At 41.6% G+C, this 26,083-nt stretch overlaps 1 protein-coding gene across 1 annotated transcript in view; it reads left to right on the top strand.

Annotated features, from left to right (window-relative positions):
• Nucleotides 1–26,083, top strand: part of CELSR3 (cadherin EGF LAG seven-pass G-type receptor 3) — a 124,135-nt gene that overhangs the window by 58,205 nt on the left and 39,847 nt on the right. The window contains exons 6-19 of the mRNA XM_063292849.1: nt 51–208; nt 1,318–1,481; nt 2,108–2,233; nt 4,051–4,220; nt 4,616–4,801; nt 7,114–7,224; nt 7,769–7,937; nt 8,679–8,820; nt 11,113–11,233; nt 12,036–12,219; nt 14,104–14,205; nt 15,452–15,466; nt 18,930–19,024; nt 21,899–22,108. Of these exons, the coding sequence (XP_063148919.1) occupies nt 51–208; nt 1,318–1,481; nt 2,108–2,233; nt 4,051–4,220; nt 4,616–4,801; nt 7,114–7,224; nt 7,769–7,937; nt 8,679–8,820; nt 11,113–11,233; nt 12,036–12,219; nt 14,104–14,205; nt 15,452–15,466; nt 18,930–19,024; nt 21,899–22,108 (1,953 nt within the window). The remainder of the gene's footprint in view (nt 1–50; nt 209–1,317; nt 1,482–2,107; nt 2,234–4,050; nt 4,221–4,615; nt 4,802–7,113; nt 7,225–7,768; nt 7,938–8,678; nt 8,821–11,112; nt 11,234–12,035; nt 12,220–14,103; nt 14,206–15,451; nt 15,467–18,929; nt 19,025–21,898; nt 22,109–26,083) is intronic.

The raw sequence follows: 26,083 nt of genomic DNA, 5'->3' as shown, positions 1-26,083 counted from the left end.
AAGGCCTGTACTAAGAGAACGGCTATTCAGACCTTGCTTTATCATTTCAGCCCAAAGTAAACTCCCTGGGTTCAGTGCAAGGACCTTCCTCAGACAAAGTGGCCATTCTAACAGTGGACAAATGTGATACATCTGTGGCACTACAGTTTGGCAACAAGATTGGGAACTACTCCTGTGCAGCAGAGGGGGTACAGTCCAGTTCCAAAAAGTGAGTCTTTTGTATTTCAGCTAAACCAGGAAGGTGCTGAGCCTGTTGTCCTGTCCTGTCCTGTCCTGTCCTGTCCCGTCCTGTCCTTTTTCCCCTTTACGTCTCCCTTTCACAGCTTTACTCCAGTTCATGTTCAAGTGAGCATTGGGAAAGAGGAAACTCTGGGCTTGATCATAAGGTTTATAATGGGCCGTAACCTCTGCAGGATGAGCCACAGTTTCCCCATTACCCACATAACACCTGCTCTCTGCAAGCAGTTATTTCAGCCCTCTGCCTGACTAAGGGAGCCTGTGAAGCAAATGCAGCTGCAGTTTTGATGACTCTGCCTTGTACTCCTTTTCCCTACCTGCCATGGGAAAAAATACACTATTCTGCTGGGCAGATAATCTTGAAACTCCCTGCTTGATGATGCAATGGACTTGCTTGGGCTTGAACATTTAAGCTGGTTGAGAAAAAGTTATTTTACACAGAACAGTCTAATACTTTGACCCAATATTACTGATTTACCAGTACTGAGTAAGGTATTAGCAGCTCTTCCTCTCTCCAAAGACTAAGGCTGGGGGAAATCCAGTGAAGTTGGTTGGAAGGAGATTTAGCATCGACAGAACACTGCTCTTCTCCACACCCTGCTTAACTAACCTGTGGAATTCATTCCCACAAGTCATTATGATCGCCACTAACTTGGATAATTTAACAAGGGGATTAGATCAAGGGAGAAAATGGCTGTCAAGGGCTGTCTATCCTGCGGATTTCAGTATTATCACTGCATCTGATTTAGCATACCCCAGATGTATGAAGAGGTTTATTTGTTTATTAAATCGCTATGCTGCCCAACTCTCAACGATTGTGAATGGCGGGAGAGGAATACGTCTCCATCTCTTGCTTATAAGCACTCCAGAAGCAGCTGGCTGGCTGCTGTGGAAAACAAAATACTCAATAAAGATGGGCATCGGCTGTTCCAGCAAGGCTGTTCTTATGACTTTATGTCAGTTTCTGGCTATGGAAATATAACATTGCAGAAACAGATTTATGAAGTCTTTGTAGCTCTGGGTTCCGATGTAGAGCAACTGTCATGAATACCAGTCTCAGGTTTGTTTGTTTTCCTCCAGATCGCTGGACCTTACAGGGCCTTTGCTGCTTGGAGGGGTCCCCAATCTGCCTGAAAATTTTCCAGTGGAGCACAGAGAGTTTGTGGGCTGTATGAGAGACTTGTACATTGATAGTAAACACATTGACCTGGCTTCCTCTATTGCAAACAATGGGACCTCCACAGGTAAGGCCAACTGTTTGAACATTACTGTTACATGATCCTTCCTCTTCCACGTCTTCCATTCCAGTATCACAAAAACCTTATTGCTATTGCTGGATGAATAATTATGGGAATAAAGAAACAGTAACTGTGGCTTCCCAAGTCATCATCTTAGGCCACAGCAATGTCAGCTGACTCTCTTTCATTAAGACCCCTGAAACAAGAAACGTTGAACAAATAGCAAACGATTCTGTATCTTATCCAGACCTCCAGTGTGAATTGTACCTTCTCCACTGTTGTTTCTCTGTTGTGAATGTCTTGGGAATCACATACTTCATATGTCCAGTCAGGAATGTATTGCCAGCATAATTCTCAGGTTTCTGCCTTAGGGGGTCTTTGCTGTTTGTTTGCAGTAGGTCTACCCTAAATATAACTAAGTCTAGATCCTTCTCACTGGAAAGAAAGGTAATATTTCACACCAGGGATCTCTTGATAACAGGAGATATTTCTGCCTATCATCAAGATGAAGATTCCAGAGCATGTTTTCATAGTCCAGAAACGTTGGGAATGAAGGCTGAAAGAGAAATTATTCCATATTAACTGTTTCGTCTTTTGTCCCCACCTGTGCTATTCATCTGCCATATCCTCAGGTTGTCATGCCAAGCACTCCTTCTGTGATTCAAATCCTTGCAAAAACAGTGGCACCTGTATCGTGGGCTGGTCTTCCTTTATCTGTGAGTGCCCCATAGGCTTTGGAGGCAAGGACTGCAGGCATGGTGAGTATTATATGGAGCAGGCTGAATGAACAAGTGAGCGTAGGAGAAGGATGGTCTGGACTGCGATGGGAATATAAACCAGAAGATATGGCCCCAAGAGAGGAAGGAACTGGCAGGGCTACCAATGGCTGAGTTTTCAGAGAAAGATAGCTAGTAGTGCTCTTGGAATGGGCCAGAAGGAAACACAAATGAAATGGCTTTGTTGGATATTTTCTGAAGTTCCAAGGAGTAGAGAATATCTATATAGAAAACTTAATCTATTGAAGTCCCAACTAGTTTTGTGAACACTGGAATTCCTATGCTGTCTGGACCTATTCTTTGGACTCCTAGTGTAAACTTTGAACAGAAAATAATTCTACCTTCCCATTGTTGGAATTATCAGGGGTCAACTCAGCATTGTCTCATAAGCATAAGGGGGGTCTCTTATTAAACACATCTCTATTGTGCTTGTGGGATGTCACATGGGTCACCTGATTTCCACTTCCTCCTTCTTCTTGGGTTTGGGGATTAACAATCACCATTTTTACCTCTTGGGCACACCTGCAAGCAGGAGGTGCTGCAGAATGCAGCTCTCATCCTCTCATCTTGCTTGCATGCAGACTTTCTATTTTCATAGAAAGTGTCTATAAAGAACCAGTGATGAATAAGTCTTTCTACTATGAAGCTACTTGTATCCAGATCTACTGAATAAATGTAAGCTACTTTTTTTTCCTCTTCATCTAACTACTGTGTGAAGACTGAATCCTTTTCTGAACGTAATCAAGCTTAACGTGCAAGTTTGGGTTCATGCTTCTACTTTGCAAGATTGTTGTTAGCTGCTTGGAATTCTTTTATTAACCTTTAAAAACTCCATCACCCATCACCTCACCCCGTCAATGAAGGTTTAAAATTGGCCCTTGGTAGCCCTGCTATAACTTTAGACACTCATAGAGGATTTCATTTTGAAGCTGGAAGAAAGCACAATTCAACCTATTTATGTGTTCTTTTCTACAGGCCAAATAGGCACATGGTAGTTTCCTTAGGTATTTATAAGCAAGTACAAAATAGAGAATCAAAAAAATTCTCAGTCATCTGAAACGATGTGGTCTGAAGTTCTGAAAGTTTTTTGTAGGTTTTCAAACACATTCCCTATCGCTTGGCCTCTCTACAAGCAGTGGACAGATCAGTTTATTTTTTACCTGTTTCATCAATCGATTCTTTTTATTTATTTAAAGCATTCATATCCTGCCTATCATATCTATAATTCTAGGTAATTATATAGTTCTATCATTTTTCTACATTAATTTGCCATTTGAAAAAATAGTATTTAAACACATACTTTTTAAAAAAAAAAAGTATTTTCTCACAAAACACATAGTCTGAATGTATTTTCTCTCAAGATTTCTGAACATATTTCATCTTAAAATATGCATTTTTATATGCAATTTGGTATGTATTTTGAGCTAAGAACTACACTGCAAAATGCAAAGGTGTGAAATCCGAGGGGTTAACAGTGTTCCAATCTGCTTGCGTGTTAATCGGAAATGTGCCAATCTGTTGGCTGTTTTAAAATGCAGACTGAACAAAACCTTGGGCATCTGTACTCCATACGCCTCAGCTCTTGCTGCAGGCGCCTGGGCATTTTAAGCAGGATCAAATTTCTAACCCTTGTCTCTAGATTCCATGCAGGAACCTTTCCCTAATGGTATAAATGTCTCTGAAGTGAAGGTAAAGAGATTCTAGCAGTAAAAGTAAAGGAGGGCCTTCAAGCTTCCCCCACCTTGAGCTTCCTTTCCGCTTCACTGGATTTGAGCATTTTCAAACCTCTTTTTCTCTAGCCATGCATCATCCTCACCATTTCCATGGCAACAGCATCCTTTTCTGGGACTTCAGGAATGAAGTTAAGATCTCCACACCTTGGTATATGGGCCTAGCATTCCGGACACGCCAGGCAAATGGAGTGTTACTTCAGGCAAATGCTGGCCAGCACATCACCATGCTCTGTCAGGTACTATCCCGTGACCTATAATGTAGCTGCCCTGTATCTGTGCTGCTATAAAACCTTGTATCAGATGTTCTGAGAGGCAATCATATCTGTTTCTAAAAGAAACTGAGCTCTTTTGATGTGTGAGATTAGGAACAAGTATAGCAGCAACGGTTTTCTTAATAGGACCGTACAGATTTTGACACTGTTTGCAATATTCTGTTTAATGGCACTGTCCTATTTAATCTCAGAGTAGAAAGCATTATTCTTACCTAGAGGATAGGCCCTTCATAACTCAGCATCTGTTTTTATACATAAAGCATCTTTGAAGAATTATGTGAAAGGATGGCTAGCCTGAACTGGCTTAGCCTTACTCATAGAACAGAATTTGCTCTGTGCTGACTATACCATATCTTTAGCTGGACTCCGGCCTGCTCTCCTTCATGGTGAATAGGGGAACTGGACGCACTACCAAGATCCTTCTGGATCAAATGCAGTTGAATGATGGAGTATGGCATGACCTCCAGTTTCAGCTGCAAGATGTTCGAAGTGGCCACGAGGCACGTTACATTATCACCCTTAATCTGGATTTTGGGTTCTACCAGGTAAGCTTTGAGGCTGATGGAAGGGCAAAGTATCCACACTGGGAAAAAACGATCTACTTTAGGGCTGGCGTTCTTCCCTTTAGTCCTGTATTTTCCTCCTTCCAACAATGTTTTTCAGATTCAGGAGCCTCACCTTGACAACTAACTCTCTTTCCAATCTATATGGGATTAATGCTATATGGGATTAATGCAGCACGGGAGGTGACACGTGGCTGGGTCCAGGCGATGGTAAACACATCCTTGAGAGAGGGAGTGTTCCCAGCAGCCTTTAAGGAAGCGCTGGTGTGCCCCCTCCTCAAGAAACCATCACTGGACCCTACTATACTGGACAATTTTCACCCAGTCTCCCACCTCCCCTTTTTGGGGAAAGGGGGTTGAGAAAGTGGTGGCTTTGCATCTCCAGAGGATTCTGGATGAAACAGATTATCTAGACCCTTTTCAGTCAGGTTTCAGGCCCAGTTATGGGATGGAAACGGCATTGGTCGCACTTATGGATGACCCGTCATGAGTACTGATGGTGAGCAGGAGGGGGCCCCTATCCAGGGGGGAAAACGCATGCGTAGTACTGAGGAGTTAAGCAGCCATTCAAAGAGACACAGATAAGACCCGCCTTAACTTTTGGGGTTTATCTGTCTGGGTTTTTCCCATGCTTCCTCAGTTTGTTAGGATTTTCTGTCTAATGTAGCAGTAATAAACACTAGAGACCTATTCCTTGTCTCAGCGTGGTTCCTGGCTGTTGGGGCATGACCTCTGGTGGGAGCGAGATGGAGGCAGTGCATCCATTCTTGCTCTTCTTGACCTCTCAGAGGCTTTTGATACCATCGGCCATGGTATCCTTCTGGACCGACTTAGGGAGTTGGGGGTGGGCTGTGTGGTTCTGCGCTGGTTCAGCTCCTTCCTCCAGGGTTGGTCCCAATCAGTGTTGATAGGGAGCGAGAGATCTGGCTCGCAGCCCCTCCTTTGTGGGGTGCTGCAGGGCTCGGTACTCTCTCCACTCCTTTTTAACATCTACATGAAACCACTGGGTGAGATCATCCGTCATCACGGGACAAGGTATTATCAATATACTGATGACACTCAATTATACATCTCCATCCCGGGTGAAGTAAGTGATGCTGTGGCCACCCTTTCCGAGTGCCTGGGGGCTGTAGGGGCCTGGATGGGGGACAACAGGTTGTGGCTGAACCCGGGGAAGACAGAGTGGCTGTGAATTAATGGCTCCTCGATTTCTGGGAAATTGTCATCTTTAGTTCTGGATGGGGTTGCACTGCCCCAGACAGACCTGGTGCGTAACTTGGGGGTCCTCCTGGACTCATGGCTCCTGCTCAAAGAGCAGGTGGCAGCTGTGGCTAGGAGGGCCTTTGTGCAACTTAGTGTTGTGTGCCAGTTACGCCCCTTCCTAGAGTGAGAGGCCCTTCGAACGGTCACTCATGCCCTGGTTATCTCCCATATAGACTACTGCAATGCGCTTTACATGGGGCTACCCTTGAAGAGTATCCGGAAGCTACAGCTGGTGCAAAATGCAGCCGCGCGGGCGATCTTGGGTTTCCCAAGATCAGCACATGTCACCCCTTTGCTCTGCGAGCTGCATTGGTTGCTAGTCTGCTTCTGGGTCCAATTCAAGGTGTTGGTTATCACCTTTAAAGCCCTACATGGCATGGGTCCAGGTTACCTAAGGGACCATCTCCTCCCCATCACATCAACCCGTCCCACCCAGTCATGCAAAGAGGGCATGCTATGGACCCCATCTGCAAGAGAATTCCATCTGGCGGGATCCAGGAGGTGGGCCTTCTCTGCAATAGCCCCTACCCTTTGGAATATCCTTCCCCCGGAAGTGAGATTGGCTCCCTCCCTCCTGGACTTTAGCAAACAGCTGAAGACCTTGTTCTGTAATTATGCCTGGGGTGGGAGGGAGAGTAGCCATTCCTGGGGATGGTTAGTTTCTTAGAAGGACCCTGCTCTGCTTGCAAATCATAAAGAACTTCCAGCCATCAAGGTTTTTATTATATTTATTTTATTGTGTATTGTAGTGTTTTACAGTTTTATATTTTTATTTATGTTTTATTGTAAACCGCCCAGAGTCCCTTTTGGGAGATGGGTGGTGATAAATTTGATTAATAAATAAATAAATAAATGCTGATGTTCCCCTTCTGGTCCATAATTTTCTTTGTGGCATTTGAGGAAAATTTGTTACCATGGTTTCACAGAGTATGGGTGATAGGGAACTGAAAGGTTAACTCACAGGCCCACGTAAGAGATATAAACAGTGGTGGGCATATGACATTCCCATTAGTTGTATTTCTTTTCTAAAGGACACTGTAGTCATTGGCAATGAGCTTCAAGGCCTGAAGGTGAAACATCTTCATGTCGGGGGAATTCTGGAGTCTGGTAAAGTGCATCATGGTTTGGAAGGCTGCATCCAGGTGAGTTCCAGCAAACTTCCAAATGTCAAGGTTTCTCCGTTTTTCCAACTTTTAATTCAGAGATGAGCAGCATTCATCTAAGGGAAATTAAAACCCCTTCAAAAGCCAAAGGTAGCAATTAAGTCATAGATTCTTTTTCCCCCCTCCTCCCCCTCCTCCTCCTCCCCTCCCCCTCCCGCTCCCCTTCCTCTTCTTCCTCCTCCTCCTCCTCCTCCTCTTCTTCTTCTTCCTCTTCCTCTTCTTCTTCACAGTGGCAGTCAGTCTAGGTAGACTACTCTGCTTCAGGAGAGTTAAGATCTCTGAATAATCAGAAAACCATGAGACCATTTTGTAAAGGTTACTGGGTAGTTTTTCAACCCAGTTGTCCCTACTGGAGACATTGACTAAATCATCCCTTACAGTGGAGAGCTAAGATTCAGTAGAAAGTGTCCTTGGTAAACTATGCTAGCCTAAATAATCCAAAGCTCTGAAGATCTTTCCATTAAAATCCAAACCTTTCAGTGAAAACCTGAGTTTTATTTTCCCTTTTTCATCTGGGTTTCAGGGAATTCACCTAGGTGACACAGCCATGGGAAATGCATTGCCCAAGCCTAGCAGCGCTTTGAACGTGGAGGCAGGATGTACTGTGCCCAACCCTTGTGAATCCAACCCTTGTCCTGCCAATAGCATATGCCAGGACCAGTGGCGAAGCTACTCTTGTGTATGCAAGCCAGGTAGGCGATGGATAAGCAGCCCAGCCTGCAAATATTGGTTTGGTCTTTATTCCCCCCTTTTTTTTCTTGTTTCATTGTCTTTCATTTCACAGTGACTTTTTTGTACATTCTGTATCCTGCATTTTTTATAACCGGCACGTTGTCTTTCTTTTTATTGCTGTTCCCTAAGATTCTCCCTGTGCCCAAATGAAGGCCACCCATCTCTACCCAAAAGAGCAGACAGAAAGAGCTTGTTCCATCATGGTATTTTCTTCTAAATTTGGACATAGTTACAAGATACTGAGTTTTGACAGAAATCTACCAGGAATTACAGAGAATCAACGATGGGTTTGGTGGTGGGGGAGCATTAGGGAAGCATCTGCTTAGTTTTGAATGGTGTAATAAAGTCCCTTCTTTTGGCCATCTCCCAATAATTCCATTTCCCCAAGGTTTTCACATGTCACCTAGCCATTCTGAAATAAGAATGAATTTCAAGTTCAGTGATCAAATAAGCCAAAATATGCAAATTAAACTGGTTTGGATAATATTCCTATTGTGCCTCTGGCTTTCTAGGTCACAAGAGCTTAATCCGAGGCTGGGAAAGGGCAAGGGAAAGAGAATTGATGTGGGCTTCGCAATGCACCGTTATGACCCACTTTAATACCCTTCAGGCTTTGTTCACATTGCCCCACTTCAAAAACCTGTTACCACAGGGGTGTGAGGCAACCATGTTGTGAGGTGACTGTCTGCATTTTATTCCAGGATATTATGGTGGGAGCTGTGTGGATGCCTGTCAACTGAACCCCTGCAAGAACAAGTCAGTGTGTAAGCGAAAGCCCGGTGCTCCCCATGGCTATATCTGTGAGTGCGGAGAAAACCACTTTGGGCAGTATTGTGAGCACAGGTGAGATCAAGGACACTTTGGATTTTAGCATTTTATGGATCTAAGAAATGCTATTCTCCTATTTTGATAGAATTTTCTACTCTGGGGAGTCTGTGTCACTAGCAGTTAGGAGAAGAATGGTGGTGAAATTAGGCTCTGATCATGAAATTTTCTCTCTGGGTGTCTTCTTGCTTCTCATCTAACATCTGACTTAGATAACATATGACATGATGCATTTGCACAGGGAAAGTTTTATTGCAGCTGTTTCAGGAAGGCAGCAAAACCAGAAGATTCATCAAGCTATTCATAGTTAGTGGTCTGTGTTCAGCTTAATAGGTCCTGCAGTAGAGTAAAGATTAGATATTATGAAATCATAATGGAAGATGTTAGTAGTTTGTTTATTTAATTTAATTTAATTTAATTTAATTTAATTTAATTTAATTTAATTTAAATCACCGCCCATCTCCCCCAATGTTATCATGCAAAAAGAAGACCTTAAACTTCTATAAACTTTTGGATTAAAAAGAAGTTTCCCTGCATTTGATAGTGTACCACCTAGCCAGTATTTTCAGTGTGCATAATTGGTAACAAAAGGCATGATGACAGGCTGCAAGGAAGGCAACAGGTAAAGCTGTCTCTGCATCTTATCATCCTTCACAGCCTTCTTGCCTAGTTGCCACAAGCAAAATTAGGTGATTGCTTGAGAATAGTTGTCTTTTTTGAGTGATTGTTTAGTTTAATGGAAGGATGGGGGAGAAAGTTGGGAATACTAATGAAAAATAAAGAACAATGAAAATCAATGACTACATGTGTTTACTCTATTTCATACCGAATATACTCAGTTATCTGAAAAAGGAATTTTGTGTTCGGGAGTCATCCCTTGGAGTTGCCATCCATGCCATTTCCAGTCACCGAATAGACCATCTCCCCAAATTCCTTCGGCCCAGAGACATAGAGCAAGGAGTACATGGTTGCTGTTATTTGCTGCTTTGTCAAATGTCTGCATTTTGTTTTGGGAGCAAAAATAATGCTTTGAGCAAGACTGAAGCATTTTCCCTAAGAATCCTTGCTTAGTGCTATTATTTCTCCAGTGTTCTGTTGCTTCTGCACCATTCAAAAAAAAAATCAAGAATAGTTATATCAGTTGATTGGGAATTCCAGTGATCATATCAGTATTGAGAAACCATGGGACTAATAGGATTTAGTTTCATTATGACATTACGAAGATGGAGAGAAAACTAATGATTCTGGATTGAACAGATATTTTTGTTCTATATCAAAGCAAACTCTGAAAATTGCCTAAGGCAGGGGTTCTCAAACTATAGGTTGCAATCCCGCAGGGGTCACGAGCAAATGTCAGTGGGAGTTGCAAATATTTTTGTGCTTGTACATCCAGTGCTGAATTATTTTCAGAAGTCACTCCTGATTTTCCTGGAGAAGCCCATAGTAAAATCAGGATTTTCTACAGTTGATTCTTTAAAGAGCAAATATCAATCCACAATAAATGTGGGATTGGAAATGGGAAATAAGAGTGTCTCAAAAATCCAGTTTTTAGGAATTATGAAAAATTAAGCAAGCTTACTCTTCAAGTATGGTTTGAAATTTTATTGTTTTATTTATTTTCAATGAAAAAATATTTTATAGAAGTGTGAGGTTCTATCATTGTTTTATCTGATATATAAAATTCAATTATTAGAAAAGTATACAGGTAGTCCTCATTTAGCAACTGCCTTGTTTAGTGACCATTCACAGTTACAACAGTGATGAAAAAGTAACTTTGTGACCAATCCTTGCATTTACAACCTTTGCAGGTCTGTAAAGCAAAGGAAATCTGAAGTAAGATCATAAGCACGGTCACGGTTTCACTTTTGACCACAATTGGGACCGGCAACTTGGGCATTAAGCAAAGTGGTCACTAAATGAGGACTACCTGTATTCATTTCTTGTCGAATCTTAGGCCCAAAGAAATCATTAGTTTTATTCATGAGGTTGGAGGTGTCACACAAACACATTTATCATTTTATATGACCATGGCATCACAATGTTTGAGAACTCCTGGCCTAAACAGAGCATTTTTTGTGATTGCTTCCCTCCCCTCAGAAAATCGCAACAGAAAAAGGTATGATTTTTCCACACAACCTTGCATTGTAGAAACTTGCCAAAGTACAATACCCACAACAATTAAAAATCTGAAATTTGTAAAATATCCAATTACAAACATATCATGCTATGGTATTTCCACTTGCTGTAAGACCAAAAATGAATTAGTGCCCTGGATGCAAATATCCATCCACCTGACTTTTTTCCCTGCAGGATGGATCAACAGTGTCCCAAGGGCTGGTGGGGGAATCCAACATGTGGGCCCTGCAACTGCGATGCGGCCAAGGGATTTGACCCGGACTGTAATAAAACCAACGGGCAATGTCATTGTAAGGTGAGGGGAGAGATATGCCTGTTTTGGAATTCTCTGCCATCCATAGATTCCAATACAACATACGATTCACTTGCCCGCCATCTGCAATATTGCCTTTCACCTCCATTCTTGGCTCTGCAGTCTCATTCCATTCTTACGTGGCTTTGAGGTCTACACCTTCCCCTGATGTCTGCTTTCAGTTTCTCCTCTGCTCTCTTTCGGGAACCCATACGGGCTCTGCTCCCTGGGTTCTTGTCCACTTTCCTTCCTTCCTTCCTTCCTTCCTTCCTTCCTTCCTTCCTTCCTTCCTTCCTTCCTTCCTTCCTTCCTTCCTTCCTTCTTCTCCCAGCCTGCCTTCCTGCCCATGTCAGCACACTACTCCTTGTCCTCAGTCCAATGGTGCAGGGCTCAGAAAAGTGGTGAAACCTGGTTGAGTTCCTGAGAGGATCAATCCCTAGGGAAATGGCTTTTCATTTCGAGGGCTCAAAATAGTGATGGATGGGGAAGATCCCTAGCAGAAGGTATCGGAAAGCACTGTAGGAGCTCCAAAGGGGCCGACTTTCCCATAACGGTAGAAGAGACTGCTTGTATTGCTTTTTTATCTTCCTAGTCTTACTGGTTGGATCGGCTGTCATTACTTTCCTAATAATGGCCCTCTTTTTATCCCACCAGGCCTCCCCATTTCTCCTGCTGTTTCACTAGGCTCCTTGCTTTGGCCCTTTCCCCTCGCCTGCGGTCCTGTCAGTCCTTCTCCCCTACTGCTCCCCCTCCTGTGACCCAGCTCTCTAACCACCTTCCCTGCCCCTCTCCCTTCTTCCAATAGGAATTCCATTACCACCCTAAAGGGAGTGACACCTGCCTGCCTTGTGACTGCTACCCCATCGGCTCCTCCTCACGGTCCTGTGATCAGGAAATGGGCCAGTGCCACTGTCGGCCAGGTGTGATCGGCCAACAGTGCAACAGTTGTGATAATCCTTTTGCAGAGGTGACTCCCAGTGGTTGCCAGGGTAAGTGTATGCTGAAGATGATAGATGATGGATGATGGATGGTGGATAGGTGATAGATAATGTTGCAGCGGAGTGGTGGGTGAGGAGCCTCCTCTCTCCCTATCAAACAGAAGTGTTTACCAAATCAGCAGTTTTGCCTTCCTCATAGCTAGACTTTTTCTGGAACAAGAAACTGAACACCTAACATTATGACCTCAAGGGTAGAAATGCACATCAATGGAAAAAGGCACTGGGACCTAGCAACTGGTAGAGGCCCTTAGAAGGAATAATATACGGTTCCTTTCCTCTCATGAGCCAATGGCTCTGGCATTTACAAATAGCAGAATCACACAAAGTATCTTAGAATGGTTCTTCACAAGAACAGCTTCAATCGTTTAGCTTAGAATTAAATCTTTAAATCATTAAATCATAGAATGAAAGGGTTGGAAGCAACCTTAAGAGATCAACTAGTCCCTTTTAAGCCTAAAGTATCTGATGTTACTGTCTTTAGTTTTTCCTTTTTCTGGAAACCAGACACAATAATTAATAGATATGGAGACTATTTACACATTGCCAGAAACCCAAAAGGAGAATTGTAAGATTCCCAGAGTTGCTGTGGAGTCAGACAGCCTCAAAATTGAAATAATAAACAAAAAATACACATTTATAGACATACATATGACATAATTGCTACAACTGACATCAAAATACAACATATCTTACCTTAATGGAAAAGAATGTAATAAGATACCTGCTCAGCAGTGCAGGTACCAACTGTTGATGAAAGGCTTCAAGACCCCTGCTGCTCTCCTTCCTTAGGGCATCTTTAAAACGATGTGCACTGGCCAGCCCTTCAGCTGGGGCAAAGGTTAGAAACTGGTCACTCTCTACATGTAGCTGAATTACAACTCCAAATAGTCTCAACCAGCATAGTCAAGATAAGTGTCCTAACAGTCAGGAATCACGCCGAGACGAGGAGTAGGTCTCTAGTGTTTATTACTGCTACATAAGACATAAAATCCTAACAAACTGAAGAAGCGTGGGAAAAACCCAGACAGATAAACCCCAAAAGTCAAGGCGGGTCTGTTCTGTGTCTCTTTGAATGGTTGCTTAACTCCTCAGTACTACGCATGCGTTTCCCCCCCTGGATAGGGGCCTCTCCTGCTCACCATCAGTGCTCATGACAATAAGGGATGTTTGAGATGGAGTTCAGCAACATGTACAGACTACAGGTTCCCATTCTAAAATGGGAATGCTTTCAAATAGAAGACTGGCTTTTCTAAAATAGACAGGGCCACTCTGTGTATTTTCAGTAAAGCTAACACAGAACATGTATATATTGAACCACTGTATCTGCTTTCCAATGACAGAAAATTCATGTTATATGTCTCTTTCTAAAAATATATTAGCTTAACCATTTCCCCAACAGTCTTATTTCTGAAAAACTCATCTGCATTAGAGGTTTTCTTCATCCTTCTGTTCAATTACTCTACATGTACTAGCTGCAAGAAATATATGCACACAGATTTTATATTAGAATTTCCTATGCATCGTTCCAAAGCAGAACCATTGGGTCACATCAGCTTCTTGCATCCAAATCCTTATTCAATTTATTCTATAACTTTCCCAAACAAGTTTGGATTTAATCACAAGATCTCTGTACAAACTTAAAACCTGGGTTCTCTGTATTTCTACAGTCTAGGTTCTAATACTTGCCTTATCATTACTCACTGTTAAAGACAACTGAAATGTGGCACATTCCACATTTTTTTTCAGTATAACGTAAGTTGGTTTTAAAGAAACTTGTCCCAGTTGTCTGCCTGTCCCTGCCTTGCTCAGAGGCCTTTCAGGGAATACTGTCCTATGGACCCCCAGCTTACTTGCTTTCTATGTTTCATTCCACAGTGCTCTATGATGCTTGTCCTAAGTCTCTAAAAGCTGGAGTATGGTGGCCACAAACCAAGTTTGACCTGCCAGCTGTACTGCCTTGCCCAAAAGGTTCACTAGGTAAGTGTTTTCCTGTTGTAATAAAGTTTATGGACAGAATAGCTCCATCCCATTGGATTTCAGCTGTGTCAAGGAACTACACGTTCCTCTTCCGCTAAGACACTCCATGTCTTTCTTACCTCACCCAGCTTCTTCTTTCAGCACTGCCCTGATTGTCAGCAATCAATATTATCAATATAGGTTTGAAGAACTCGGAGTTTGTGAAGTAAAACCCAAGATGTTTTCCTGGCAATGAACAGCAGGAAAATAAGAACTGTATTAGTGAGGCAGCAACAGCTTAGAGTTAGTCCATCTAGAATATTAACTTCTCCTTTATTTGATTGATTGATTGATTTATATAGCCTATGGTCCCATATTGTTAATTATGAACCCACACTAAATCTCTCAGGGATTAAACACTACTAATAGTTAGATAAGCTCTCAATAGCAGATTTTCTTCTACCATAGCCACCTTCTTCTCTTACCTTACCTGGTGATGGCGATAGCAGTATGAAGGGAGGCAATAAGGGCTACTGCAGTCCTCAAGCCCTGGCACACTGTGGGCAACAAGACTTCTAAGAACTATGTTTCTGAGAAGCTGGGAGGGAGAGGGCTGTAGCCCTCCAAGCCCCTATTAAAGCCACAGCACCAATCATGGTTGCATTAGTAGGGAAGAGTGGTGGTAAAGGGACTTATTAGTGGGAGGTCTCTAGGCTGTCTTGTATTCCTGCTGTTATTATTGGCAGCATGATGCCACCTTGACCTCTGAATGGCTCTGCATTTTCACATGAGCTAATTTGGAGCTTGGGCTTGGGCCTGTTCCTGGAAGCTCATCCCTTACTAACTGTCTTCCTTCTGTTCTTAGCCATGATGTGGGGGACTGGGCTGCAGTTCATTGGACAATTGCACACTCTATGCATTCCCAAATCTGGGTGTGCTGGATCGCATTAGGTTAGCTTGGTCTGTTAGGCCCAAGGACGTGTTGTTCCACCATCTTCCCCACCACCACCCGCCCCCAGTACACACACTCCTCAGAAAGTTTACCAGCAGAAAGTTTGTGCGGTCGTCTTGTTTAAGCCACTGCTTGCTTGAATCAAGAGATATCTGGGAGACGGAATCCCGTGTTGGGTCACACTACAGAATGTTCCACAGAGGTTGGAATCTCCTACAGTACTGAAACCCATTGCAGGGAAGGTCATTCTTCATCAAATATATTCCTAAACACTTTTAATGTTGTCCCTTTTCTCTACATTTTTCTTTTGTGCAGGTTTGCGGGGTGCAGGTAAGGCCTGTGGCTCTCCCCTTTTTCCTTCCTGCTTTGTAAGCGCTGCTTTGTGTGGCTTTTCCATTCCCTGCTCCTGCTTAAGGCACCATCAGATCCCACGTTTCCCTCAGATGCTCCACGGGCTGCTGGCTCTGTTTTGATTGCCTTGTCTGACTCTGGTTTCCTTGTAATCCTGCCTGACCTTCAGCTTCTTTACCTTGTCACATAACACTAATCTGCAGAAAATCCCTTGTAGTCATCTGCAACCTGCTCACGCTTATTTGTACTGCCTTGATGCTTTTTATGGATTTGGAGAAATGTAATTGGCTGGGGAAGTCTGGAGCTATAACCGATGGATGTCATATTTTGGTGACAGATGACAGACACTTGGTTCCCCTGCTTTGTTATGGGTTCTGGTTAAAAAAATGTGACAATGGAGCTCATACATTTTTAAAAACTTGAAGAAAGTAAGTAAGAATTTCAGGAGGAAGCTAACAGCTTCCTGTAGTGTTGGCTGTCTTGATTTCAACTGGTTAGGAAAAGTAGAGGAATTGCTGTTGCACTTCATCAAAGGAGTTACACCAAAATTGAACAATATTATACATGCTGCCAATCCATGCTGTAGGGTTTATCTCTGAAAACCACAAATGAAACTGCCATAGCTTCTTTCTTTCTTTCTAGCGAGAAAGGAAAGAGAAGCAACTGAACTTCAAGAGACATTTTGCCTGCCCACTGACATTTTTTCCAGCAAGAGCAAGTAGAAATTTGCCTGCTGTTGTTAGCTCAGTTACCTCCTTCATATTTAACCACAAGAATATTTATGGGATTCACTTTCTTCAGGTATGAAGGCTGCCTTATTGGTGGATGGTGGATGATTTTCTGCTCAAACCTTTTTTCTTCTTGGCCCTTTAAAATTTCTTTAAAAATTGTCCAACAAATATGGAGTAGTTTTGTGACCAAACCATGCAGTGCGAGTTTTGATTCTGCAAAATCCAAGAATAGGTTTCTTCAGATCTATGAAGGTGGTTCTACGTCTCATTAAAATGTGGTGAATATACTCTTTCCAGTGATTTGCTGCTGAAAATAATTGCATCCGTACGCACAGTTAAATACATTAGATATGATGAGATGCTATACCTTGACATTAGGTAAGCCTAATGCCACAATCTCCTCATGTATCTGGAACCCAGTACCAGAACCTTGTTCCAATAGCCTTTGTGGCTGAGGAAGATCAGAGTTTTGGTCTTTCCCATCAGTTTAGAAACCAGACTGGAGAAATCTTGTCCTTAGTATCAGCTTATTTCATTCAGTGCTTATAATTTTCAGGACTCAAGGGAAAAAGATCTTTCCTACTTCTTTGAAAAGGGGGCTTTCTGAGATTATCTGCCTGAGATCCTTTAACAAAAGATATTAAAGACTGAACCTAAGATCCTGACTGTATAAAATTAGCTTGCTGTCACATGAAAACTTTAAGGACTCCTGAAGATATATCAGTGTGCTTGATTTGGTTTGTAATGGTCTACTGAACAGAGACTTTAAATGTGAGAGCAGAAACACGTCATTTTTAAATATATGTTTGGCTCCAACATACTTGGCCCTGGCAGAGCATACACATTTCCATTTGTAAAGTAACGAAGTGACAGTTGAACCTGTCACATTTGGAAATAAAAGGGGCTCAGCTGTTGTTATCATACAGATACTGTATCTTTCCCATCCAGGTCATTGCTGAACACACTTCTGGCACCCTTGATGTGGGTGGCAGATGGTGCAGGGCATGAGGATAATGTTGCTGTTTGTGATACTGATGTACTGTGTGATACTAGTGTGCTGTAGTTTAAACAATATTTGGGACCGCCACATTTCTTTGCTTTAGATTCACAAGTCTTGAATCTGTAGGATGGCTCAGCCAAAAAAAAGAAGAAGAATGCAGGCACTATAATGGCTAAATTCTCCATAAATATGCATCTTATCCCGAACTATTTTTATTGTTGTTAATGTTATTGTTGTCTAAAAAGCAACTTCCAGAGATAGTGATGTGGCAAGAATAGCGGGAAATATGGTGCTAAATCTTTCCATGCTTACCATGTTATGCTTCAAATTGTCCAGTTCTATTGAGACATTTATACTTATGGATGGAAATGTGGGGCTGTGCTCACCGTATGGACCCTAACATGCCACGTGCACCTATCTCACCTCTTCAATCACTTGACTTGCTACATTGAGTGGAAAAGTCTAGAGTCTGGAGTAATTTTCCCCAGAACTCTAGTGATGCTGATACTTGCACCAGGCATTCTATTCATGTTCAAGTGACTGAGTGTAATCCTCTTCAGATCTTGCCACCTGATACAGCACACCAAGGCAGCAATGGAGTGGGGTGGGTGGAACACAGGCACACATAGGAACAGATGCTGTGAGTATGTCTAGAATGCACTATCCAGTCCATATGACATCATATAAATCCGTGTGTGTGTGTGTGTGTGTGTGTGTGTGTGTATGATAACTGTAGTAGTAATAATATAAAACACTTCCTTCTTTAAAAATCCCAGAGCTGTGTGCATCTAAACAGTTTTCTAACATTCTCCTGAATAGTTCCTTTTGAATGTGCTGTATAACTTTCCCCCCAATTTACTCATTCTTGAACAAATATTAAGTTCCAATCCAGTGAGAGTTAGCCATGTTTCTCCCATACAATGAGCTACATCAGCAATGAAATATTTGTTTGATTAAACACTATTTGAACAAAACATTCTAGTGAAAGATTTGGTCAATGGTCACTTTTGCCATCAGTGAATGATGTGTTTTTGAAATTCCAGTGGCACTTGACGTAGATCTGAATTTAAGGACATAGATCTGAATTTGGTGATTCCATTTTCAGTGAGATACAGTTCATTCTCAAGAGTGCAAAAATTAGAAAAGGAAAGGTAGCATTCAGTCAGAAACTGGTGAAAAAAATAGCAACCAAATATATGTATATTTGGTAAATCTTCCAGCAATTCTGAAAAAAAATTTTTAGCATCACTAATGTAGGTTCATATAACATGATACTTGTTTTTATTTTAAAAGAAAAATTGCCATCCAATAATTAGAAGGTATTATACCATATCATACATTAGAGACATTACTGGTAATATGATGAATAAGTTCCTTTCTCAGCGGTTCTCCCAGCTTGATGATAATTAATTCCAGCATTTGGGACAACTTCATAAAACCTAAATTAGTGGGGATGAAATTAGAGCTGCCATCATAGCGAACAACATGCAGCCGCTGATGAAGTGAGGGGTCTGTCAGTCCTCCTCTGAATCTGTTCTCGCGTTGACACTGGACTTCAGAATTCAGTGCAGTTGCCAAAATGCCACTGCCAAAATCATGCTTTGGCCTAGTGCTGTTATCTGAGTCCTGACCAACTTTCCCTGGGCAGCAACCACAGGAAAAGGGCCTTTTCAATTGCCAGCTTTTAAGTTGACGTTTTGCCCTGACTCAGGTGCAGCAGTTCGGCGCTGTGACCAGGAAAGGGGCTGGCTGGAACCGGATCTGTTCAACTGCACTTCACCTGCTTTTAAGGAGCTTTCAATGCTGGTAAATCTCTCCCACTTTCCTCCTCTCTCCTTTCTTCGCTTTCGCTCTCTCTCAGAAAAGTGAACATTTCTTAGGGTTACTGTTACGGTATTTCTTCAGGCTTATCTGATTTAGAGAAACAACACAGTTTCTGTGTACAACTGTTGGGACTGAGGGCGGACCATATAAGAAACAATCCGCACCAAGCTTCCCCTCTTTGGCATCCTCCATATGACTAGACCAGTGTTTCTCAACCTCAGCACTGGGGGATTCTGGGAGTTGAAGTCCACACATCTGGAAAGTGCTCAGTTGGGGGAGTTTGGTCTATGCAGTCAGTAGTATCAGCACATGTTACCTCTCACAATTTTGTTTTCTTAAGTTTTAATTTTTTGTTAATGCAGGTTTCTAAGTGTTCAGCCTTTACAGGTTATTCTCTATAGTGACCTGTCTGCATAGAAACCCTTAAACAACCAGCACTGACTCAGCATGCATGAGTTCATGCAGGCCATTGGCTAGGCATCTATTTGTCCCGTATGAATGCAGAGCATACCTGAGGATAAGTTTGAAACAGTAATGCATCTGTATATATCACGGCAGCAGCATCCAGAATGATGCCAAATTGAAAGCATGTGCATTTTGTCGTCGTACAAAGGATTCAACTTGATACTTGCCTCATGATGTCTGATACAAGAATGTAAGTCACACCATGAAGCACGTGTTGTCGTTTGCCTCCACCCCTGGACCCTCCTATAGAGGCCTGCGCATTTAAGGAAAGGCTGAGAAAAGTTAGCAGTAACGAGAACTGTTTTTACCAAAAACTCTCATAACAAACTTCAGAGCAACCACAAATCACCAAGCAATCTCATGTTCCACATAGTAACAATTAGAAAACCACAGTGTTTAGGCATTAAAAAAGGAAGGACATAGGAATCTCCTGTTTGTTTCTTTCCTAAAAGAAAAGAAACCAGCAACTAGCTCCTTCAACATACTCTAGAACTCTAGCTGTTGATTCTGTCTCGGCAACGCATTTACCCTCTATCTGATTTCCAGCCACTGACCGCATTGATACTGGTGGAGAATTCAACAGGGAAACACAGCTAAGCTCCATTCCCTTTTTTTCTCACAGACTGTGCTTTTCCAGAAATGTGGGAGTAATAGGAGCTTCTGAAAATTCAGTATAAGAAACACCCTAATTTAGGTAGGAGCTATGAACTTCTTCCTGTAAAATCAGGGCAAAATTGGGCAGATCAATTCTATTAGTAGTACAAGAAGTGGCTGTTAGCATGGAGAGGGCATTTGTGGACAAAGCTTGTTTTTAAGATTAAAATGGATGAGGCCATAAACAGTGCCTTCCTGGGAAAACAAGTTCACCACTCGATTGAGTCGCAAAAGGCAGTTAATCTGGAATTAGGAAAGCAGAAAACGGCCTCCTTGCAGAGAGGTCCTTCTATTTCTTCTGTATAATTAGCAGATATTTATATTGGATAAGGACTGATGCTATCTGAGTAGCAAGGGGGAAGCGGGCCCCCACGTCGAAATGATTGCCTGTGGATATCCCTTGCGAGTCTAATATTTATATTTTAGCAATAGACATATCGTTTGTTACTTTATTAATACCTATTTGTAAATGGAAGGATACGGTAACAAGAATACATGCATTTAATAGCAGTAGTTGCATTTTAGGTTCATATAATAATGTGGACTATATTAAGCAGATGAATACAGAAAATTGTAAGAGGAACATATAAAAAGGGAAGCATTTGAAACTATTTCAGAAGTCATTTGCATTTTAACAAGAAATTATCATTTCACCCCAAATCTCCCCCCACCCAAAAAAAAGATTAGCTAGCAGAACCATCTGTTAACCAGACATTATCTTTCTCCTGAGAAAGCAAATTGCCTGGATACCATTTCCTTTTTTCTTTTTTCTTTACATGAATTCCATTCATTTTTTACTTACAAAAGCAGACATACACAAGATGTTCCTTTCTGTTAAATAAATATCTAGCCCAATATTATCACCACTGATAAGGAATGGCATTCAGACCAGTTGTCCAGTTATGTTCACAGGTCAGCCAACTATGACAGAGTTTGCATTGTGATATTACAATTGTATTTCATCGTTTGCCTGGATATCATTTCCTGATGAAAGCAGTAAATGCAAGATCTGGAGCACTGATATGATTTTCCTTAGAAAAAAGAGCTGATTCTGAATTATCACATGTATTGATTTATTAATGGAGTGATTTATTACTTAGATATGCCACTCCATATTTCGGAGATGCTGTGTAACTTACAAAATATATACAATAGGGTTAGAAACAAAAGAATAGCAAATATTGCACCTTTATTTAGGGGTAGCTTAACTTTAACCGTCCCTGAGTCCCTTTCTGAAGAAACAATTTTTTTATGATTTTCAAAAAAGTAGTAGGGAGGGGTGGCCTGGGTATCCAAAGTTAGATTGTTCCAACAGAGCGGGGCTATTACTGAGAAGGTTCAACTGCAAGGTCCTTGTAGAAGGGATTCCTTGGTAGTGGACCCTCAACAAGCCATCTCTCCCAAATCTTACTGGACAGAGAAGGTAAACTCAAAGAATAAGGTCTCAAAGATATTCAGGCCCTGAATGATAGGAGGCTTGAAAAGTAATGACCAGCATCTTGAATTGCACCTGGAAGCCAGCTGGCATCAGTGCAGTCCCCACAGTATTTTTCTGCCAGTGATGTATGTCAGAGTCCAGATTTCCAATGTTCCTACTCCTAGCTGTTCCATCAGTAACTTGAGAAGTTTCCTTTGTCTCTGTTTAATGTACACCTGTTTAACAGAGGATCTGGGGACAAAAATTCACTTCTGAGAAGTAAAGAGAGAATTCCCTCTTCTTGTTTTCTGTTCCAATAGCTGGAGAGCCTGGAGAAGAATGAAACGGAGCTTAACACCATAGAAGCAAAGAAGCTGGCCCATCAGCTACGGGCAGTGACAGAACAGATGGAGTCCTATTTTGGGAATGATGTTCACATTACCTACCGCCTGCTTTCCCACTTGATGGCCTTTGAGAGCAGACAGCATGGCTTTGGGCTGACTGCTACTCAGGATGCTCACTTCAATGAGGTAAGGGCCCATTTTCAGTCGTGATGCTGTAAAAGCGGCACAGAATCCTACTGAATAGGAACTTTCCTTGAGGAACTGTGTGGATTTTTGGTAGACCTTTAGGAAACTGACCCCAGAATATGCTGCTGATAGAAGACTTCTAGGAACACAATGTAATATGTCAGTTGTGCTATAAGGTTATTTATAATTTATTTATAATTTATTTATTATTTATTTATTATTATTTATAACCTTATAGCACAACAGACATATTACATTGTGTCCCTAGAAGTCTTCTATCAGCAGCATATTCTGGGGTCAGTTTCCTAAAGGTCTACCAAAGTCCTCAAGAATCCTTGAGGACTTCCAGCAGGGTCATGGCCGACTGAACAGCTGTGTCTGCGAGCTCCGCAGACAGAACTGACAGCAACGGGGTTTTCTTTTTTCTGGGGCACGGGCAGGTTTTTTCCCAAAGCCCAGAGCATTTTCACAGACAAAGAAAATGCTCAGAATCATTCCATCTGTCCTCTGGAACAGCGACTTGCAGCCTGACAATCACAAACAGAGTTTGCACCAATCAGGTAAGAGTTGCCAGGAGGCTGGGACATCATCATTTCCAACCCACACTGTAGTCTTAAGGGACACAGTGGTCACCCCATTTCTAAATCTATAGACCTATATATATATATATATATATATATATACATATACATATATATATATATATATATATATAATTTATTAAAGTTCTGTACCCTGAGAGACTTTCTACAGCAAGGAGAAATGATCTCTCTTGGCACTTGTTATTTCTGGGATTAATTTTCAATTATTTTTTTAAAGCTTTGGCTTGTTTTCCCATTTGGATATTGAGGAGGATTGAAAATAAATAATTGTGTCCCTGCTATTATTTTTATTTTGAACTTGAAGGATTTAACATTTTCCTACATGTTGAATCTACTGTTTTGAATCTTCAGTTTTCTGTTCACTTTCTCTGAGAGCTGCTTGTTAGCATACTTTCTCCTGTGTCAGCAACTTTCAGAGATCTTCTATTAACTCATTAACTCCTACATCTGCCAGTCAAGTATCTTCTATTAACTCATTAACTCCTACATCTGCCAGTCAAGTATCTTCTATTAACTCATTAACTCCTACATCTGCCAGTCAAGTATCTTCTATTAACTCATTAACTCCTACATCTGTCAGTCAAGTATGTAGGGTGCACCATAATCTACTGCCTTAAACATGGAGGATTTCAAGGAGACTTTCTCAGAGTTAGGTGTGAGCTTCTCTGTGAGTTTAAACAGATCTTACATGATATCTGTCAAGCTATTCTGCAAGATATTTGAGACATTGCAGAAAATATCAGCTTTAAAATATTTCGTCTGGCTGAGGAGGTTGTGGAAGAAGATTCTAATGAAGAAAGAGATGTTTTTACTGACAGTGAAATTGAATCTCTTGTTGTGCCAGATGACCAGATTTTGGTGTTGAAGGAGTTAAAAGAACAGACTGAATTGCAAATCACACATGCAGGTTTTGTTTTGTTTGTTTTTTGATGGAATGTTATGAAAAAGAAGAGGCTGTGTTCTGTGGGAGGTTTTTTTTTTACCAAGAAGTCTGAGTTTCCAAGGGGGGCAGTTGGGCTGTTTGATTTCTGTATGAAAAATGCCTTATGTGTAATATGGAGATATGTAAATATTTTGGTATATTTTGAGGTGGGGAAAAAATTAAGAATCTTTTTTTTATTGATATTAAGGCTTATATGATTTTATCTTTCTTTAATGATTTGGATTAAGTTTTACTGGATTGTTTTTAGATTTTGGATTTGTTGACTTTTAAGATTTATAAGATATAATAATATTTCCTTGGTTTTAGGTTTAATAAGGTTAAGATTGTTATAGTATTATTAATTATAAAAGTAAACAATTTAAATATTTTATAATTTGATTTCTATTATAGTGGACAGAAATATATAGAATACTGGTAGGAAGTAAAAAAATTAAATAAATGTTTTTTGGCAGGGAGTTGATTTGGAGGTTTATATGTTTCTTCTTTTAATATAAGGGGAAGGAACAATTGTGTTAATGATTTTTATAATGTGCTAATAGAATGATTTATAGAAATAATGTGATCATGGTTTGACATAGAGTAAAGGATCGATTATGGAAATTGATGTATATTCTTGTTGAAAGTCGGAAGTCACCTCTTTATGTAATCTTCAAAATTCTTTTTTCTTGTGTTTTACACTCTCTTCGTTTTTTTTTCTTTTTGTAGTATTTTGCTTTTTTGTAGTTTTTATCTTTGTTTCAAACTTAATAAAATTCTTATTAAAAAAAGAATCCTTGAGAAAGAATATTGTCATGTTCACTGATTCAGTGTAGTTTATACATCGTAACGTTTCACATGCCATGGTGCTGACGCACGTTTCTGTTTGGGAGGGAGCTGCTGTGAGACCTTGTACCAAGCTCTGTTTGTGAAATCAGTACAATGGAATGTGTTTGGGTTATGTTATCTGTTCAAGGCCTTTTCCCGCAGACCATCAGAAACCGTTAGGAGCACCTGGGATTGTGAACTTGAGAAGACTCTGTGGGGGGAGGGATTTCATTTGCACCGAGGGTTTTTAGTTTGAATTTGGAGTGCCTTCATCATTCTCAGCTTTCTCTGTGATCCTGCATACTATTCTTTAATAAATCAGATATCTTTGAATTCACACTCATAAGTCTGATGGTGTTTTAGAATAGGCAACCATTACATAAAGCTGAGAATCCCAAAGTTGTACTGTTAGCTCCTACCAAGATCAGTCTTTTGCGAGGGAAAATAGTTAACGATGGCTGAGTCAAAATCCATGACTGGGGGACTTGAGGAGACAGCTAGCTTGATGCCCGAGTTGACGGTCAAGAGCGGAGAACTGAACCTCACCCCAGAGCCTTCAGAATCCCGAGACCTGTCAAGGGATGAATCGAGTTCCAATTCTGATGCAGAGGAATCTGACAATGGGGAAGAGCCAAAGCAACCGGCACCCAGTGAATTGCTCGCAGAGTTGATCACCTTGGATGAAGTGGGGGAACCCCAACCAGGGACATCGGGGATGTCCTGGAAGTAGCAGTTCCCGCTAACCCCAGACAAAGAATCTACTATGGTGTCAACTGAGAGGAAACCGGGCATGTGAAGGAGAGGGGACTCTCGAACCCCTGAGAGACTAAGAGTGGTGGAAGCCAAAATAGAATTGATGGAGTACATGTTGAGAAACCTGTCTTTGTCACTGGAGGGGCAGGGGAGGCGTGGAGGAGATCCCAGCTTCCTGCAACCATCCCCCATTCTCCCATCCAGACCGCCGGCGGAGCGGGGCTGGAGACGGCTCCGGGATGAATCTCCACCCCACAGGGCTCGATCATCAGTGTCCCCACCCCATAAAGGGAAAGCTACTGTAACCTGGGGCCCAACCACTGAAGTGACTGCTGGTTCCACTCCAACTGGAGGCAGGGTGAGAGACTTTACTGTCAAATTTGATGGGGCTCCCACAAAGTTATCTTTCTTTTTAACTAATGCTAAAAGTTATATGAGGCAGTTTGGGGCATGCTTCCCTTCTGAAGAGGCTAAAATAACTACCATTGCCACCAAGTTGAAGGGTCGAGTGGCTGACTGGTATGTTCAATTAAACAATGCTGACTCCCCTGCACTTGATTATTTCGATGATTTCATGTGGGCGTTAAAGCTGCATTTTGAAGATCCTCTGGCCAAGGCAAGAGCTAAGAAGGTGCTGAAGGATCTTACCCAGGGCCAAATGTCAGTAGCTGATTATGCCCTAGAGTTTAAAGCTCTGGCTGGGAAAATCACTGACTGGTCTGAGTCAACTCTAATAGAGTGTTTTAAAGAGGGACTCAACCAGGACATCCTGCATTGGGCGTTGTGTAGAGACGACCCTGAGTCATTGTACGACTGGATCTGTCTGGCAGGAAAGGCTGAGCACACTCAGCATACCTTCATGCAAATTAGAAA

This window comes from Candoia aspera, chromosome 2 (genome assembly GCF_035149785.1).
Source record: "Candoia aspera isolate rCanAsp1 chromosome 2, rCanAsp1.hap2, whole genome shotgun sequence".
Classification (NCBI taxonomy): Eukaryota; Metazoa; Chordata; class Lepidosauria; order Squamata; family Boidae; genus Candoia; species Candoia aspera.
The sequence above is the reverse complement of the archived record's forward strand: the minus strand, read 5'-3'. Positions and strand labels throughout refer to the sequence as shown.